Below are 19696 nucleotides of genomic sequence, written 5' to 3' on the forward strand. Positions count from 1 at the left end.
AGCAAATAGCACTCCATGTCTATCTATATTCAACCAATTTACAGTTATTTGGACATTCTGGGCAGAAAATCTATTGAAAATACAGTAACATTTTAAAAATTAGCAACCTGTTGTTCTTCTATGAAATATTGTATTATGCCTGACACAGCAGCCTCACTCTGTATCACTGGCCTGCAAGTGGTATACTTCAGCAGTTCTCCCCCCGGCCCCCATCTGTTAAATCAAGTGTCCACTGTAAGAATATACATGCTGCATAAATGACATTTTTGGCACTGGGACATAATTTATGTTTCAAACAGCTTTCAACAAAAAGAAACAGAACTCTGGATGTTAAACAATAACCATTATCAACTGTTTGAAACTTAGAACAGAGAACAATAAAGAGATGACATGTAGGAAAAGAAGAATGTAAGCTGAGTTCTAGCCTAGTAAAATGTTTTAATAAGCTACTATAATGCTTATTACACCTAAGGATAATCGAAGTAGTATTTGGATCTGTACTGTAAGTACTGCATCATGGATATACCTAGCACCAAAACTGGACAGCAACTTTATCGATTACGGGTAGTCCTCGGTTTATGTCCATTTGTTCAGCTACCATTCAAAGTTATAACAGCACCGAAAAAATTGGATGTACAACCGGTCCTTGAGGTTCTGGCCATCACAGCACTCGCACGGTCACGTGATTGCGATCCTGGCACTTGGGTGCCTGGCTCGTGATTACAATGTCGCAGGGAGCTGCAGTCACATGATTGCCATTTGCAACCTTCCCTGCCAGCTTCCCACAAGCAAAGTCAAAAGGCAGTTGCTCCTGCTTTTTCTTCCACCCACAGCATCCCCCTCATCCTTGCATGGCCTGCGCTGGCTCTCCCCTGGCCTCCCACAACTCATGTGGGGCTTGCACCAGGCCTCCCAGCCCTCCCTCATCCCCCATGGCTCCCCTGAACTCCTTACCTGGGACTCCCGGCTCTTCCCACTTAACGACTCGTGCACCTTGGGATTACAACGGCAACCAGGACTGCTCGGGATTGCCACTGCTAAGTGATGTGGTCACATGACATGCTTAATGACCATATCACTTAGTGATGGCAACCCCAGTCCCAACTGCCATCTTAACTTGAGGTCTACCTATATAAGAATGAGAACTTTCATGGACACTTTGATCTTTCTGTTGGCCTATTATGACAGCACTGAGCTCAGAAAGTACAACGAAGTCTGTCCTTGGTTTCACTAAGGCAGCCACCACCCTCTACTAAAATATGCACAATTTTATTGACTCAATTAAACTGAAATAGCATCCAAAGATCTTAAAACAATCCATTCCATCTCTTTTTTATTTTCTATGTGTGTGTTTTTACCAACTGGGACTGGAATCATGGGAAGTACCCCAATTTATCAGAGGAAGAATAAATGTGTATTAGAAATAAAAAAAGATATGCTCTAAGCATAATTGAGCATACCAAAATTTCCCCAAGGAATACAATATTTTTAAAAAGCAATCTGAAAAGTTATGGTTTACCAAAAGATGAGGTGGCTTAATAAATTCAAGAGCCTTTGCCAGAGCAGACGACATGGCTGTCAGCTGGTTCCTAATCTGCTCAGACGGCATGCTCTGCAGCTGAGGTCCAAGAGGAGCATCTTCCCGGGTGCAATAGTTTAAATCTGACCCAAAACTTAATGTCCGGGTGGTATGATCAATGCGAACCTTTTAAAAAGTAAAGTCAGTAAAAATCAGTAAGTCAGAAACTCAGTAGTAATTCTTTACGACATATTAATATAATCTTTTTTGTACTGACCAGCTGTTATTTTGCCTATATTACTCTTAAAAACTTAGAACACTAACAATTCATTTCAAAAACAGTAATAAACTGACATATTATTTAAACAAAGCTAATTTCTGTCCTAATTTTCCAGTCACCCAAACCTGCATATGAAAAACTAATTTTAAAATAAAATCGTATTTCGCTTTTAAATGATACATACCCGCATCTCAGCCATCTAAGATGATATAGTCTACTTTCTCCAACAAACACATTTTGTAGGTAAGATTAATGTCTCTCTGTTTAATCAACTGACAGAATGTTATGCATGTATATTCAGAAATAAGTTACTCTGAGTCCCATTGAATGAGAAACACACACACACAAACACATACAGAATTACAGCCTAAACACTGCAGCCCCACTTTCTAAGTATGCTGCCAGAAACATGGAGTTAAAAATAAAGAAATCAAAACTTGTTCAGTTAGATGTTGTGATGATGTTCATTTATATTTCTAAGTATCATTAGTTGGGGAACATAGTTCTTTGGATGATCCAGCAGAGTTTTCACTACTTTAGTAGACAAAAGGTAATTCAAAGTGATAACTTTTACTTTATACCTTCTTCCACTTAAGCGAAATATATCGGAACTGCTTGTTTGGACTCCATAAGAAATATACCTGCTGGAACAGTTTTTAATGTGAACATTCAGATTTACAGAAAGACATAAACAAGCACAAATATCTGATATTTGTCCATACCACTTACTTGCAAATCACAGTGTCTGGCTGCATCAACAATGGCACGTTCTAGTTGAAAAGCATCCACAAAAGGAACCAAAGTAGTTAGGCGAGAAAATTCAATGCTTTGATAAATTTGAGCCACCTGAAAAAATATAGAAATACTCAACTCTTTCCAGTAAATCATACCAGTTTCCTAGCACTCAATATTTTAAAGAACTCAATCAACTTAAAAACGTTCAATATCAACAATAATTATTCAAATGTAACACCTGATATTAGCAATTATTCAAGAAAAAGCTCACTATTTTGAGCAGCAACAATGTATGAAGGAGACTGGCAGCAGTTACTAAAAGAAGCAAAGCTGCTAATTAGCCTTCATGATCTCCCTTTAGCACACCAGAAATAACACTGCTTACCAGTGCAAAGGAAGCAGGTCAATGACATGTGCATTAGAATCAAAACACCTTTTAAAAAAAAGGCCTAACATAAGGATGCATGAATTAATAAATCAGATACCTTAAAAATGCGTAGTGAGAAAAAGTTTACAATTACCTGTAATGCTGCAATACTATGATCTACAATGTGATCTGAACTTTATCTAAGTCTAATAACAGATTCTGGTTAAAAAACAACATATGGTGGTTAAACTGTTGGACTGGCACTGGAGAAATCCAAGTTCAAGTCCCCCTCAGCTATAGCAGCTCAGTGGGTTTTGTCTTTAGGCCCCTTATTCTTTCTCAGCTAGCCTCTATCCAGATTGTTGCTGGAATCTATTCCAGATGGTTGCTAGAAGGAAAAATGGGACAAAGGGATACTACGTACAGTCTTGAGCTCCTGAACAAAATGCAAGATATAAAAGAAATAAAAACAGTATGTTGTGCCATGTCTTCATGGAACATACTGAACTGTCTTTGTTGGAAAAAGTACATTAAGGTTTGATCTGGTATCACATCTTTTAGCAGTAATTACTTCTAATATTTCCCGTGCTGTTTGATCAACCGCACTTATCAACTTGGAGGCAATTTGGCCCATTTCTCTTTACAGAACAGCTTTAACTTCCTGATAATTTTGGCCTTTTGTCTTGCATGAACTGCTTCTTTCAACTCCTGCCACAACATTTTAATTAGGTTAAGGTTTCGGCTTTGCTTTGGTCATTCTAAAAGGTAGAATTTCTTTTATTTCAGCCATTTCTGTTGTAGATTTACTCACATATCTAGAATCATTGCCATTGCTTGGAGTGAATTACCCAAGTGTCTGGCAAATCTGAGATGGGTGGCGACGTACTTTCTGGAGAGCAGTGGTTTTCTTCCTGGTACTGTCCCACGCATATCACTCTTGTTTAGTATTTTACTTACGGCAGACTCATAGAAAGGGACATCAGACAATGTAAAGGTGGCTTGCACAACTGTTGCTGTTACCCTGTGATTTGTTGCAACCTCCCACAATATTGCCTGTCTTGCTCTTGGGGTGAACTTCTATAGAAAGACCATTCCTGAGAAGAGTAGTAATAGCATTTTTCTCCAAGTGCTCAATAAAGACATGGCAATGATATACTATTTGGGATTATGCTTAACCAGAATCTCTTTCTCTATTAACATGATTAGGTAAAACTCTGATCACACTGCAGGTCACAATATCATAGGATTATGGATAGTTTTAACCCACCACTTGCCTCTAATCTAGAAAAGGCTGGAACATAATGCAATGAAACAGCTACACTTAACTGAATTTTATATTAGGTGCTAGAATGCATACATTCTATGCTGGTCTGTGACCATAATAAAGATTTGACTGATTCAGAAAGATTCTCCCCAACACTACTTCAATATTTTAAAGTGTTGTTTTGCAAGTATACCTGCTGAAGTAGTCTAAGGATGGTGTTGTTTTGCAGATGAGGAATATATAACTGCAGTTCTGGTTCTTTCTCAGATTGATCTCTTACCCAGTTTAAAACCTGCAAAGAATCATTTGAAAGTAAATGATAGTAGGGTTGATTTAGACATTAAGTTTTTCTCACTAGATTGCTCAAACCATGATTTCTTTCCAATAATGCTCTCATACTATAACAAAGGTCAGAAACTTGTAAATCTTGGCCAGTGTATCATTCATGTGTGTATTGTTCTCTCTTTCTCTCTCTCTCTCACACACACACAGATGGATAGAATGCTTCTCACTTGATATGCTACAACTGCTCTCTCAACAATACATAGGAACGCTCCTGTCAGACAGGTGCTGACAGCAACCAGAAATGAAAATTAATGCAAATTAAGACACTGAAATTGTACAACGTATTTGCTAGGCAAATAAGCACTAAAGGACACAAACATTCATTAGTTCAGTGCTAATGTTCATTTCACCATTTCAACAAGTATGTATCAAGTTAAAATGTATTTGACTATGGCAAGCAATGTCTATGTATGAAACATTAATTTACCATCATCTATTGTTTAATAAATCTTAAGAAAAAACACAGAAATATACTTTATTCTGTACATCGTGAAGAAATTCTGGATGTCAGATGTATACTACTGAATAAAAGATAATTGCTACTTCAGTGAATAATATTGAAACATAAAGCTTGCAATACTTTTTCCTATGTCATCTTTATCAATATACTGAAGAATTAAAGGATCACTGAATGTGTTTAATTTAGTACCGATTATATGAATGCAAATTCATCCAACATTTCATTAATTAATAAACACTTCTGAATGCTATGTACATATATGTACATTTTTAAAAATAATTCATTAGAATGAAAACATATTGAAGAATTGGCAACAATAAAGACTGCCATTTGCAGATTTTTAAAAAAATTTATCTCCTATCAAGCAAGGTAAATATATAGTTTCAATGTGAGACTCAGCCCACACTCACTGTTGTGAGATAGGAAGCTATATAAATTGTTTAAACAATTAGGGGAAAGTTTCACAGAATGGTCAAGGTCTAACATCCTTCTTTTTTCCAATCACAGTTCAACTTAATAGAATACTCATTTACTATAAACTGTAATTTCTGTTGGCACCTGTTTCAAAATCTAAATTTCTAATCTGAATAATTCAGCACTTACCTTGCATACACGGCCACATAACTTCAGTGGATGAAAATCTACCTCAAGCCAGTTATAAAGTTCTTTTACCTCAGGGACAACATACTGCACTACATTAAATCTCACCTATGAGATAGGAATTAAAAAATAATAATTTGTAATACTAACAACTTGTCTCAGATGTGGTTTTATACACATGCAGACACATTTTAAAACTTAAGATTACACAGGTATCTACATTTAACATATTCTAATTTACAAGTAATTTAACATCTCCATATGTTGGAAGGGCTCGAATGTCACTTGATGCAACTTCTCTTGACATTTTGATCTGAGATTGCAAAAAAATTAAAGTCTGTATAACATAAACAACATAAACATGTTTATGGAAAATAATTTACCATATCATTAATAAGAGAAATTCGAGTGGGTGGTGCCTGAAGTCCCAACAGTGTTGCTAATCGGCGTTGCTTTTCAACAATTATGCCATCCATGTCCAAAAGCCGAGCAATGTCAGTTCGTTCAGGAGTTATTGGAATTGACAAAGTAGCCAAAAGGACTCTTGTTGACATCCTACAGACAAAAGATGGAAATAAGTTGATTTGGGATAGGGTCCCTATTGTTCACAATTAAACAGTTAAGACACCATCTTCCCACTCTCCTACCTCTAAATTCCAGAAGCTAAAACATGTACTCATTATGCTAATGGATAGCACTTACCAGCATAATTGATTTATTTTTCTCCTCCTGTCATACACCCGTTATCTGTTCTGACCTTCCAGAGCAAATTTAAGGTGTATGCAAGGAACAGAGAGAAAAAGTTCCATTGTTGTTTTATAAAGTCCACTGAAATAATATTGGATACAGCTAAATAGAAGTTCAAAACTGCTATTAATATGATTCCAAAAAGAAAATTGCTCCAAGTTACAGATTTTCCCACCTCTGCATCTCCTCCTGTGTGAGATTTTTTCGCATTTCTCTTGAAAGATGATAAAGACGATGAAGTGTAGATGCATGAAAGAGGGCATTTCCTGATTTCCAGAATACAGTAGAAACTTTGTGGTAATAATTTGCCATCAGCTGGGGCTTTGGTGGCTTTTTGGATAAGGAGAATAGTCCATGTATATCTTCCACAGCTTTAAAAGCTTCCTTAAAAAAAAAATTGCAAGGGAAGAATTTAAGGAATGTTACACACTGAAATATAGTAGACCTATTTAATATATATGTATTCATTATTTCTAGTTGTGAACCTAAGCACATTTATTTGGAAAACCTCCATTACAAATAAATTGTACATCCAATTATTTTTAGCACTTGCTACCAAATCTGCTTTGCATCTATGGAAATTAATTCAGTCCCTATCATTGCTCTGTCCATTGATAAAGGCAAAACAAATGTCACTCAATACTGTTTAGAAAGAAACACCAACCTCAAATTGGAAACTATATTACACACACTCTCACAGTGTACAACTAAATGCAATTAGAGTTCAGAATATCTCCTGGCCATGAGTTAAAAGTCATGGAAGGAAGATAGCTGGAACACTAAGACAGAATTGGGAATGTTTATTTTCATTTAGCTTTTCTATGGGCTTGTAAGTGGAAGCTAAGTAGGACAAAAGCTGTGTCCCCAGGCATCAAACACTCTTTGGTTCTGCGAGAATAAGAACTGGTTTTAAAAATCCCAATGCTTCTAAACTCTGTATTTCAGCCTTCCAGATAATTTGCAAATATCTTCTCCCACCCATTGTCTAGGGTTTTTTTTTTTCCTTACAGAAGTAACTCTGTCCCCACTCTGGAGTTTTCTGGGCAGTTCCTAACGTCTGCAATGATTCTACATCAGTGACTTGGGAGCCTCCCTATTATTTTGCTTGTATTTTAGTTTCTATCTCTGTAATCTCAACCCCCACCCCCATATCTTCCAGGTCCTCCTTCCCCTTCCTCTGAAATTTGTCTCTACCGTCCTTTCTCCTCCCATTCCTTCCATAGCTGACTCTTTCTTCTCCTTTACCCCAGAAGACACCTCTTCTTGATTTGCAAATTTGCATCCTGGGCAATTTAAACAACCCTTGCACTGAGAATGGCTCTGCTCCATTCCCAAGATCTACTTATATACATACTAAATCTGGCTATCTAAGTCAGGCACTTGAGCTTGTCTGAGATCAATCTTAATCATTAAGTAGAACAGGACTGGATACTAAAGTGACTTCAACAGCTGACTAAAATGTTTCAAAGCATAAAATGGAATTTAAAGTTTAATGAAGATAGAAAGTGAAGACTGAAATATTACAATGCTTCAATATTAAGTACGTACCTGCCACAGTTCCATGCTGATAGCACTGTCCAGTTGTACAAGCCTAGTTTCCAAATGCATTGACTGACTTTCTGGATTATTGAGGTTGATTGCTGTACTTTGATTGTGATGACGCTGAATTTGACCCAAGTGCATTCTTAAGTTGTCACAGAGTTTACGAAATTCAGCCTTACGAGTATATTGCAAACAGAACTTGAAAGCTGAAAGATTAAATTATTCCAAATTTATATTTTAGCAGTTATGAACATACTAAAAATATTAGTGACATCTATCCCCGCGGGGGAGGGGGGGGAGTTATTTCTTCCATGTACTTTCTTAATGAAAAATCGTATTTTTCCTGAATTGTTAAAATGTTTATCAGGAAAAGTTTCTAATTCATTGTTTAAAAGAAGGAAATAGTCATTCTATCAGAAGTTGGCAATCAGTCACATTTATAAAAAAAGATAACCGTATTTCACACAGAGATACTGAAAAGTTTAAATGTTACCTTGTTGCGCAATATCATGATAGAGTCTCTCCACTCTGGAATTGTTTCTGAGAAGATCCAAACACTGTCTGTATGATTCCCACAGAAACTTAACCCAAGGAGTCAAAAGTAACCTATCAGTACGATCTTGGGTATCTTCCCCACTTACAGCACTTAAGAGAACACTAAGAAACAAAGACACAAAAGGTATTTTATACCATATAATATTTTCTCACATTATTCTTGCTTGCCACAATAGAACAATCAAGTGATAATAATAATAAAAAATTACAGTGCAATTGAATACATCTTTCAAGGACTCAATGCAATCGTTTGGAAGGACTGATGTAAAATTGCCATGAGTCCAAACTAAAATAAAATCTGACACACAGACTAATCCAGAAAAGAATCAGTTTGGTAAAGGCTTTCATGTGAGAGGAATCAGATCACAAATTAGTTGGATCATTTAAAAATAAATATATTGAACATGAATAGAATTAAATATAATCAAAAATAAGCATCACTTCTACCTTTCTGGAGTCTGAATATTATCCAGATCTTCTATATCTAGGACCATCTGTTGAGATTCTTCTTTAGCAGCTTCAGTTTTTTCTTCTGCTAGTTTTAAATAAGCTCGAACTACATCTTCTAAGGACTTGATATTCACCTGTATCAAAATCAGAAGAGCTAAAGGAGCTTTTCTTAATCAGGAGCAAACAAAATCTATGTAGGAAATTCAAATTTGGATAAAATATATTAACTTCATATAGTAATAAATGTGACAATCAAAGCCTTGTTCTGTTCTTCAGGTTCCAGGGAAACCTATTACCACCAGAATCCAATTATAATATGAATCCTAACAAATTGTTCTTCAAATAATCCTTACGTGTAATAAGATACCAAGAAATATATGTTCCAGAACATCTACATACATTTGTTATTAAAATGCTGATATTTAATTTCCAACTATTTGTATGATTAAACCTTAAAAGTTTCTACCTGCTGGCATATATTCTTGTATTGATATAATCCTTCCTTTGCCAGGTGGCTCTTTCGGAGGTCCACACAGAGTTCTAAGTATTTTAGCATAATTGGTTCGTGGATCTTTTGCCATGTTCGGTGTTTTTTACTTTTCATAACATCATAGAGAACATCAAGAGCAGGTTGCTTCTTCCCAACCTCAAGAAATTCTAGAACAATAAACAATGGTTAATGCTCAATTCCATTAAAGGTTACTTTTACATTTAAAAAAAACCCATAAAGGAACAAACTAAGCATGATTAAGTTCAGCTTTATAAACAGCACCCGGCTGCTTGTAAAAATAAGAATTAGTTCTAAGTAATCAAGATAAGTATACTATATAATTACCCTGGTTATTTAGGATAATATATAGAAGGTTTATTTTTCCTTTTTCTTTCTCTTTGTTTGGGATTTTTTTTCCAATTTTTCTTTTCTTTTGGTTTCTATTTTTTTTAAGTTTAGAGATTGTTTTGTTAATTCTGTTAATTACATACAATTAATTAAAATTGTTAATTGCATATGATTTTTATTTTACTTTCTGAAAGAAACAAACAAACAAACAAACTAGGACAAATGATTTTTAACATTCAAGATCAAAATTATCCCAACATTTTCATAAAAATTTAGAAGCTCCAAATTCAACTACTCTTCTCTCATGCATGCCATACATTTTGAAAGTGGGAAGGGATCCTGAAAAAAAAAAGTTTTAAGAAACACTGCCATAGACCATCATATTCTTCTGGACTGCTGTGAGGTTTGGGGTTGGGAAGCATCATATTATGTATGGTACTTCCTTTTTTTCCTGACCAAATGGAACAGTTGGCATGCATAAGAGAAGAGCAGTCAAGCCCCAGACTCCTCCAGTGTGTAATGCCATAGTGTTGTCTAACTTCTCCATGCTATCCACCATCTACATCAGCGTTTTTCAGACTTGGCAACTTTAATGTGTGTGGACTGGCTGAGGAATTCTACGAGTTGAAGTCCACAAATCTTAAAGTTGCTATGTTTGAAAAATACTGATCTACATGAAACTATTGGGAGAAGTCTCCTTTTGGTTTGGGGTGAGATATGATCAGTATGCTGATATACTCACTATATACCATCACATGGTCTATAGATACTATGGAGGTATTGTGAATAAAGGCTGTGAGGGGCTGGATGGGTCAAAACAAACTCAAACTAAATCCCTGCCAGGTAGGAAGTGCTGTTTATAGGTGGCCAATCAGGCTTGATCCTGATCCAAAGTTTTCTCTGGACAGGTCACTGTCTTTTTGAAAGGGCTGGTCAGCAACTTGGGGATCTCTTGGACTTGCGGCTATTGCTCAAATAGCAGGTAGCAGCTATGGTTGTGAGGGCCTTTGCCCAGCTTTGCCTAGAATCCCGGATGCTCTCATTTCTGGATCAGGATGCTCACAAAACAGTGACTCATGCCCTCATCACAAGGCAGCAGACTACAATGTGCTTTAAACACAGCTGCCTTTGAAGACAATCAGAACTTGCAACTGATTCAAAATGCAGTGACCTGATTACTAGTGAGAGTTGGCTGATTAGTATTTCACCTATGCTAACATTGCTGCATTGGTTACCAGTAAGTTTCTGGGCCCAATTCAAGCTTGTTTTAGCCTTTAATGGTTGGTGCTTTAGGGCTATCTCTTCTGACCAGAATCAGATACCTACCCCTTGTAAGGTAAAAGGACTGGGAATTCAGAAGCATGCCATTTCAGTGACAGTCCCCACGTTACAAGGTACAAGGTACACCTTACTTGTATTCTGCAAACCTGTTAAGATCATCCTCTTCTGATGGCTTTTGATGTGCATAGCGGAAGAGGCTAAATTTGTAATATAACCGCATTATACTTTTATGTTCTGAGTTTTATTTTTCTCCTATGTAAATCACCTAGAGTTATCTGAAGTACAAATGTATAGCAGTGCTTTTATAAATAAATATAAGTTTAAAACTGTATCTTGCTCAGCAATTTACAGAACCAAATAATCATTGCAATTTAAGTTCAAGAATTTAAAAAAATAACCATTATTCCTAGGTGTCTTGCTCTTTCTTTTTAGAAGTAAATGTTGGAGAATTGACTAAAAAACCTTTAAAAACATTTCATATATTTAAACATATTGTACTTGGGAGTTTTTATCTAACAAAGTTCTACAAATGTTCTATTTTTTTTTCAACTCTTGAACTCCATCAAAACCCGTGAGATTTATTTTCCATATCTAGTTGAAGCATTGTTTCTCCAGGCACCAAGAAAGGGTGGCCACAGCATCACTTAGATCACCTGGGATAGAGATGTATAACTGGGTATCATCTGCATATTGATGATACCTCATCCCATGGTGGCAGATGATCTCACCCAGTGGTTTCATGTGGATGTTAAAAAGGAGCAGGGAGAGTACCGAACCCTGTGGCACCCCACAAAGGAGGGGCCTTGGGCCATATCTCTCGCTCCCTATCAATTGGGACCGGCCTTGGAAGAAGGAGGCAAACCAGTAGAAAACTGTGCTGCCCACCCCCAACTGTCCAAGCCGACCCAAAAGGATACCATGGTATCGAAGTCAAGAAGAGTGAAAATGGATGCACTGCCCCATCCTGCTCCCGCCAGAGATCATCCAAAAGTGTGACTATTCTCATTTCCCAAAAGATTACAACTTCTATATTAAAGTATGATCCTATGAATGTTAACGAAAACATTAGTGAGGTTCCTGACTTTTAAAATCGACTTCTTTGCTAAAATGTCTTAACTAATAACTGCCAATTTTATTTTTTATTGATGCACTTTAACTATTTTAGTCATTTTGTGTATTACTATCATAAGCAATATTAAAGCCCTTTAAAGTAATATATATGATTCTGTGTTCACGTGTAGATGAAACTGGGAGAGACTGATCAAAGGTTATGCAACAAGCTTTACAGAATTCCTTTGTAGGGAGAAATTTTATCTCCAAAGTCCTACTCCAACATTCTTAATCACTGTACCATCCTTCACTTGGTATCTTATACTGAATATATGATCTGGCTTACTAACAAAAGGATGTATCCGATTCCTCTCTTGCTTAGAGGTTTTTGGCTTGTTGTTTTACAAGCTGTGTTTTCTTTAAAAAAAAAAAGTTAAGATTGTCAATAAATAGGGACTGTTTCCATCTACATGGTTATTAGCCCCCTTCAAGGCAAAGGGACGAAGAAAGAAGTGATATGTGAGAAAAAAGCACCTGTTATTTAAACACATGCTCAGAGACAAATACTGCTGTTGTGTCATTAACTTACCTGGATCAGAGAGTTACCCCACCTGCATTCAGATGATGGATGGCTGATGTTAAACTTAAAACTGATAAAAACTTTCTGGTAGGTAATTGACATTTTTTAATTCTTTGCAAAGGAATAGTGTGTATTCATCATTATGCTGTACTCTCTTTTGAAGTTGGGCAGCCATTAAGCAAATGCAAACTTGAGTATTATGCACCGTGCATATTACAGTAATGTTATTAACAAATGTTGATAAAGTTTTTGGTATAAAATGTAAAAATGTTTTTTATCAGCTTGTTGTGCTTCAGTATGCATGCTCGTACATTGAACTTTCATGTTCTAAACTACACTAATGTAAAAACTATGTCAGTTTCCTGCTGAAAAGGATGTGATCTAAAAAACTATTGAAAATTTTGTGTATTTAAATTTATTTATTTTTGGTTAAGTAAAACATGCAAGCAAAGAAGGCAAAAACAAAAAAGCAAAGATCATATACATACTTAGAGGATTTTGGAAAAAAATTAAAAAGCAAAACAAGAAAAAGATTAAATAAAAATATTATAAAAGGGCATTTTGATAGCCCTTTTAGAAATTACCTCACTGCATTTATGCTGTTGGAGATGCAGTGAAATTAATGCTTTATTTTTGACTTCTGGACAAAAAAAATGGACTTAAAATCAAAAGACTTACTGTACAGCATCAGAAAGGCAAACACATGGCTCCAACTGTTCAATGGTTTGCAGAATTGATTAATACAGATCAGCTATAGATGACTGTAATGAATCATGGCATTAATTTATTGATTATATGTATGTCTGTAAATATATGTCTTGTATGCATTTCTTTTTTTCAGCTTCCCCTTTATAATTTTGTGTATTCTTTTTCTTTGTTTTTTGTATTTAGTTAATTAAAAACAGGAAAAATTATGTCTGCTTAGCTTTTTTGAACTTGAAATTGACTGTTGCTGGCAGACTACCAAATGTAGAAGAGGGTACTATGCTTATAAATTAGAAAACAGAAAAACTTCCAGTCAACTGATGGAATGTATTTTTTGCTGCTGTTATTATTTGTAGATTGCTTTAAAGTGGATAAAATTGTATCTTATTTTTTTACGACTTCTATGATTGGAGGAAAATGCACTTAAATGATTATGTTATTTCTTACAAGAATCAAAAACAAAATTAAAGTCAGCCCATTGGCCTCTTTTTTACAGGTTGGATAAGTAACAAGTGTGGGCAACCATGTTTCCTATGTTTGCAGATACAGCATGAAAAACTGGGAAGCGAGGTTTGTTTTGAATTCCTATTTTCCCTAAGCAGAATACCCAAAATGTTTTGAGTTCTGTTCCATTCAGAATTTTCAATTATTCTTTTGAGTGTTGCATCAGAGGTTGATAATATATAATAATAATTTCCCAATGCTGACTGAAGATAATGGGACCTGTAGCCCAACCCATACTGAGGGTATAAATTGGAAAGACTAGCTTGATACGTACACAGGCACAGTTATTTTTTCTCCATTTTATAAAATGTAGCTTAAGAGGAATAATGGAACAATCCTATAAAATGCATAAAATAATCCTTAGAAGATAAAGATGCTGTATGTGCCATATAGACTACTTATTTACTTACAGTTAAATTTAATGTCCACGTATACAGTATTTGCTAGTCTTTAGAATTCCAGTGCTGTCTAATTACAATTGTTTACTACAAAGATTGTTACCCTTCCTCCTATTTCTAAGATTTTATTATTTGCAATTCAACAACCTGACTTTTTGGAAGGGTTTCCACAGGATGCTAAATCATGGTTTACTAAACCATATTTTGACCAGACCACAACTGGGCAGATTTCACAGCATACTAAATCTTAAACTATGGCTTACAAACCAGAATTGCTGGATACAGATAATTAACAATGCCCAATACAAACAAATTCTATTATAATTTAGAATATTGTATGAACCAGGCCTCATTTTCTAGTACTGAATGTATTCATAAATTAATCTGGGTAAGCTTGCAATTGTTATATTCAGTTACTTGAGAGCAATCTCTACTGAATCAAATAGAGTTGGTTTATCATTTTGCACATGTACTGGGAATAAATTGTACTAAACAGAGTGAATTTCCTTATGAATAAGGCACACTGAATTTTTAATAAAATGACCTAAAGAAATATTTAAACAAATAATATTGCTCTATAAATCCCTTGGGCCAAACAGTGTAATTTATATACTGTTATACCACTGCTACTATATTGATAAGAATGAGTTTAATTTTTCCAAGCCTATAAAAGTTTACATCTCAACAGCTGTTCAGAAATAATGCCAAACTATGGTTAAATATTTGGCAAATAGCCTATTGTTGTTCTAGTTATGGTTTCCATAATTAGTATAATAAACCCACAATTTAGCTGCCCTTGGTTTGGATTACTTAGATGCAATGAACCAAATTTGTCCATACACTGTATGTATCTATACATCTGTAAAATCTTATTCACCATTACTCAACTATGGCTTGTCATCAACATATTTCACACTGTGTGGTATGATGTATCAAAGGTAAACAGGAAATATATAAGTCTAGGACTTTTTAACACTAAGCTGTAATATATTAAAGCTGAATGATGCAGCTTTATAAATGGGAAAAAAATGAAAAAATGTAGATAACAGAACTAAGTAATATGAAATAGAACTAATCAAACATGTTTATGACATGAATTATTTTTACCAATCTTTTCAACTGAAATTTCAAAATCTAATCCTCTGGGGGGAGGTGGGCGGTGGCAAAATTTGAGGAATAAATAAATAAAATAACTGAATTTTGGGTGTAACAGATGCACAATAGATTTTGGCAAGTGATTATACTTGCTTCAGTCAAATTACAATGGATTCATGCTTATTTGATAAATATTTTTTTTACAAGTGGTTCTTCAATTAGTTTAAAAGTGTAATCACATCTGTATACATTAACACCAAGAGTTGTTTTACTGGAATTTTCCGGTTGCCATATAAAAGACTCAGAAAAGGGGGCTGGGGAAAAATGATGGGCCTAAAATCTATTTTTAAAAACTGTTAAATATATAAACATTTTGCAATAGTGCAATAAAATGAAGATGAGTACACTGAATAACCTCCCTTTGAACAGGTCTTAAGATTTCCAGGTGGTTGCCATACAGGCTTTTCTACTGGAAATCAAGAATTGCTCTTCAGTCTCATTAATGTGTCTGCACCTCAGTTCCTCACAGCAACTATAAGGAGATGGTTTTTTTTTTTAAAAAACTTCCACATTATATCAAGCAGTCACTCCTTTTCAGACTTAAAACATGAGAGATAAGGAAAGGAAGACTTGCACCTTCTGAGATTGTAACTTTTTACCCCTAACCAGGCAACGACTAAACCTAAACTATTAAAAAATGTGCTCAATATGCTTTCCAATATAAGCCACATTCTAGAAAACAGGAACACGTTCTAGCAGCTGTCAGAAACTGTAAAGTGAGCTGTGAATATATCTGAGGAAAAGCATATTTTGATAGATAGATCGATCGATCGATGGATCCGCTGAAACTTGCAGTACATAACGAACGGTCAAAGGAAAAAAAATCGACCTGGGCAAAGTGTGATCAGCATAACGCGGCAGCCATCAGAGACAACCGTAGTTCGTGCTTGCTTTTATTGCGACTTATATGAAAACAAAATCTTCCCTGTCCTCACTACTAATGCAAACTTTGGCAAAAAGGGCAAGTTGCGCGACTCAGGAAGAACAAAAAGGCCTGTTTTATGTTAAAAAGGCTTGTGGGATACATGGCCTCTTTCGCCCCTACCGATGGCTCGCAATCCGCACTCCCCAAGCAAGGAAGCGGGGGAGTGGCTACAGTGTAAGTCTGGTGGCAGCCTAGGCCTCAGCCCCCGTCATTAAGCCCAGCCGGAGGCGATACGAAGACGAAAAAGAAACGGAGGCGACCTCTGTCCGAATATGTGCGGCCCCCAGAGGTTCGCACTCACCATTCGCCCGCTTCAGGGCGTTCTCGGGCCGCTGGAAGTAGACCGGCATGATGGCGACGGCTTCTCCTCACACGGCAACGAGCCCTAAGGAGCGCCCAGTCAGACAGCAAGCGAGGCCGGAAAGGGAAGGTATCACGTGACTCTCACGCATGAACGTGCCCGGAAGAGAACCGATTAGACGGTGCCTCTGTAACCCCGAGTTAGGTGTGCGCATGTGCGGAAAGTTCAGGCAGTGGCCAAAAGTCAAAACTGACTCGAAGGTACAAAAAAAAAAAGTGCGGGAAAGAATGGCGCAGCTCTGAGTTTTACCTTCATTCTCGGAGAGCGTTTTTATGTTGCTTTCTGTCTGGTGAACTTGGCTTCAGAATAGCTGCTCTGGTGATTATTGACTCGGAATTGTGTCTGTGCATGCCTTGGGGCCAGCTTAATAAAAGTTGTTTCGTATTATCTAGAGACGACGTGCCGGCCTAGGCCAGCGTCTATCCTTTATTGTTGTTTATTCGTTTAGTCGCTTCCGACTCTTCGTGACTTCATGGACCAGCCCACGCCAGAGCTTCCTGTCGGTCGTCAACACCCCCAGCTCCCCCAGGGACGAGTCCGTCACCCCTAGAATATCATCCATCCACCTTGCCCTTGGTCGGTCCCTCTTCCTTTTGCCCTCCACTCTCCCTAGCATCAGCATCTTCTCCAGGGTGTCCTGTCTTCTCATTATGTGGCCAAAGTACTTCAGTTTTGCCTTTAATATCATTCCCTCAAGTGAGCAGTCTGGCTTTATTTCCTGGAGGATGGACTGGTTTGATCTTCTTGCAGTCCAAGGCACTCTCAGAATTTTCCTCCAACACCACAGTTCAAAAGCATCGATCTTCCTTCTCTCAGCCTTCCTTATGGTCCAGCTCTCGCAGCCATATGTTATTACGGGGAACACCATTGCTTTAACTATGCGGACCTTTGTTGTCAGTGTGAGGTCTCTGCTCTTGACTATTTTATAGAGATTTGTCATTGCTCTTCTCCCAAGGCTTAAGCGTCTTCTGGTTTCCTGACTGCAGTCAGCATCTGCAGTAATCTTGGCACCTAGGAATACAAAGTCTTTCACTGCTTCTACATTTTCTCCCTCTATTTGCCAGTTATCAATCAAGCTGGTTGCCATAATCTTGGTTTTGTTGAGGTTTAGCTGCAAGCCAGCTTTTGCACTTTCGTCTTTCACCTTCATCATAAGGCTCCTCAGTTCCTCTTCGCTTTCAGCCATCAAAGTAGTATCATCTGCATATCTGAGATTGTTAATGTTTCCTCCAGCGATTTTAACTCCAGCCTTGGATTCCTCAAGCCCAGCACGTCGCATGATGTGTTCTGCATACAAGTTGAATAGGTAGGGTGAGAGTATACAGCCCTGCCGTACTCCTTTCCCAATCTTAAACCAGACCGTGTGAAGGTCTACCCTTTAGGGGCTACCATTTCCAGTTTTCCCTACCAGCATGGTCCGTGGTGAGAGCTGTGGTTCCTGTGTAACAGACTGGAGCGTATTAGACCATGAAAAACCGACTCAGAACTTGGCCTAACGTGAAAGCTTTACTTCGGTATGAAAGTCACAAAGGCTGGATTCAGACGTTAATTCTGGTTTAGCCACTGAGGTGTGATGTGTAAATGTAATTATGGTTTGTAAACGTAGTAATTATAGGATGATTGTTTAGTATGTTTAGAGAACCAGGCCACTATAACAAGTCAAACCATGGCTTTGTGTTATTTTTTTAATAATTAAAGGAGGGTTGCCAATTTTAATATACCCTGATGCATAATGGTCACCAACAGGTAGAGTTTCCTTTCCAGGATTGCACTCTACAACAAAAAAAGTATTTCATCCATTACCATAATTTAATTTGCAAAGTGGTTTAACGTATCTTGCTAAGCTACAATGTAACTACAGTCTATTACGGTGCTTCCGAAACCTGGGTAAATTACCCAGAATTGGATAAAAGTGGTTTTTCTTTCGGAAATGATGCACAAACCCATTAAATTGACTTAAAGTGTTTTACCTACATTAGGTAAAAAGGACTTTCTGATAAGTGTGTGTTTTTTTATATTTTTTATATTTCCTATCAGGTTTGTTTCAGAGCCAGGACCAAAGAAACAGGCAGTCGCATGAAATTAAGTTCTTTATTCTTCACTCAAGAGCAAAAGCAATGACATCAAGCTGTTAGGTGGGCACAGGATCCCCCTCTTAGAGCACATTATATACATTCTATTCAACTCCTCCTTTAGAATACCACCCCTTAGTCAGTTACCCATACTACCTTATCCTCACTCTATATTAGGAATTTCCTTCCTTCCCCCTATCTTAACATCATTCCATATAAGGGACTTCCTTCCATCCTTGCTAGGGCACCTTGACTGTTACTAAACAATGCCCTTCCTCTGGAGAAGCTATCCTTGGAATGTACACCTTATCTTGTTTCTATGAACACAGCTGTCTATCAAGGCCTGTAGGCCTCTGAGAAAGAAACAGGAAGAAAGTAAACAGAACTCTTCTAGGAAATACAACATGGTTTCAGGGCCATAATACAAGTGCAAATGTTTCTAACATATGAACACTACCTGTAAAATATATGAAAATTAAATATATTCTTATTTAAGTTCTATATATGTAAAATCTTCTATGGTTTTAGGTAATGAAGGAAAAAGTTTGGGAAGCACTACTCGGTAAATCCCAACTATCTGAATTTACATAATACTGGCCTATTGGGTCAATCCCAGCTAGCTGAATTTACATAATACTAAATCAAAACAATCAGTTCATGGCTTACTGTGCTGGATGAACCCAGCCACAGTGTTGTAAAAGGTATGCCTCATTTGTCTGAATTTGTGCTTGAATATAAATAAAACTCTGTGATTAGCATCATAAATAATTCAGGACCCTCAAGCGTATCGAAAGTCTACTCACATCAACAAATATAAATACAATGTCTCCTTCAAACTTGTCACTTAAAATCGCAAATGGTGGGGCATATGGGCATGCGGGGATGGAGCCAGATGACATGTATATCATGGTATTGTCCTGTGAAAAGAGAACATACTTGTTTCAAAAGCCACATCATTTGTGG

The 19696-nt window shown here is 36.8% G+C and overlaps 1 protein-coding gene and 1 non-coding gene across 2 annotated transcripts in view; both read right to left on the minus strand.

The window, feature by feature from the left end:
- EIF3A (eukaryotic translation initiation factor 3 subunit A) overlaps nt 1-16737 on the minus strand; it is a 38782-nt gene extending 22045 nt beyond the window's left edge. The window contains exons 1-11 of the mRNA XM_063307226.1: nt 16602-16737; nt 9331-9521; nt 8862-8998; nt 8353-8516; nt 7866-8065; nt 6493-6701; nt 5954-6125; nt 5574-5678; nt 4359-4457; nt 2529-2645; nt 1520-1705 (exon numbers count right to left, since the gene is read on the minus strand). Of these exons, the coding sequence (XP_063163296.1) occupies nt 1520-1705; nt 2529-2645; nt 4359-4457; nt 5574-5678; nt 5954-6125; nt 6493-6701; nt 7866-8065; nt 8353-8516; nt 8862-8998; nt 9331-9521; nt 16602-16650 (1629 nt within the window). The 5' untranslated portion in view covers nt 16651-16737. The remainder of the gene's footprint in view (nt 1-1519; nt 1706-2528; nt 2646-4358; nt 4458-5573; nt 5679-5953; nt 6126-6492; nt 6702-7865; nt 8066-8352; nt 8517-8861; nt 8999-9330; nt 9522-16601) is intronic.
- LOC134500600 (small nucleolar RNA SNORA19) lies at nt 2821-2953 on the minus strand. Its single transcript, XR_010068273.1, has one exon. It is a non-coding gene; the product is annotated as a small nucleolar RNA SNORA19 (small nucleolar RNA).
- Nucleotides 16738-19696: the final 2959 nt, after the last annotated feature.

The sequence above is a fragment of the Candoia aspera genome, chromosome 6, assembly GCF_035149785.1.
Source record: "Candoia aspera isolate rCanAsp1 chromosome 6, rCanAsp1.hap2, whole genome shotgun sequence".
Taxonomy (NCBI): domain Eukaryota; kingdom Metazoa; phylum Chordata; class Lepidosauria; order Squamata; family Boidae; genus Candoia; species Candoia aspera.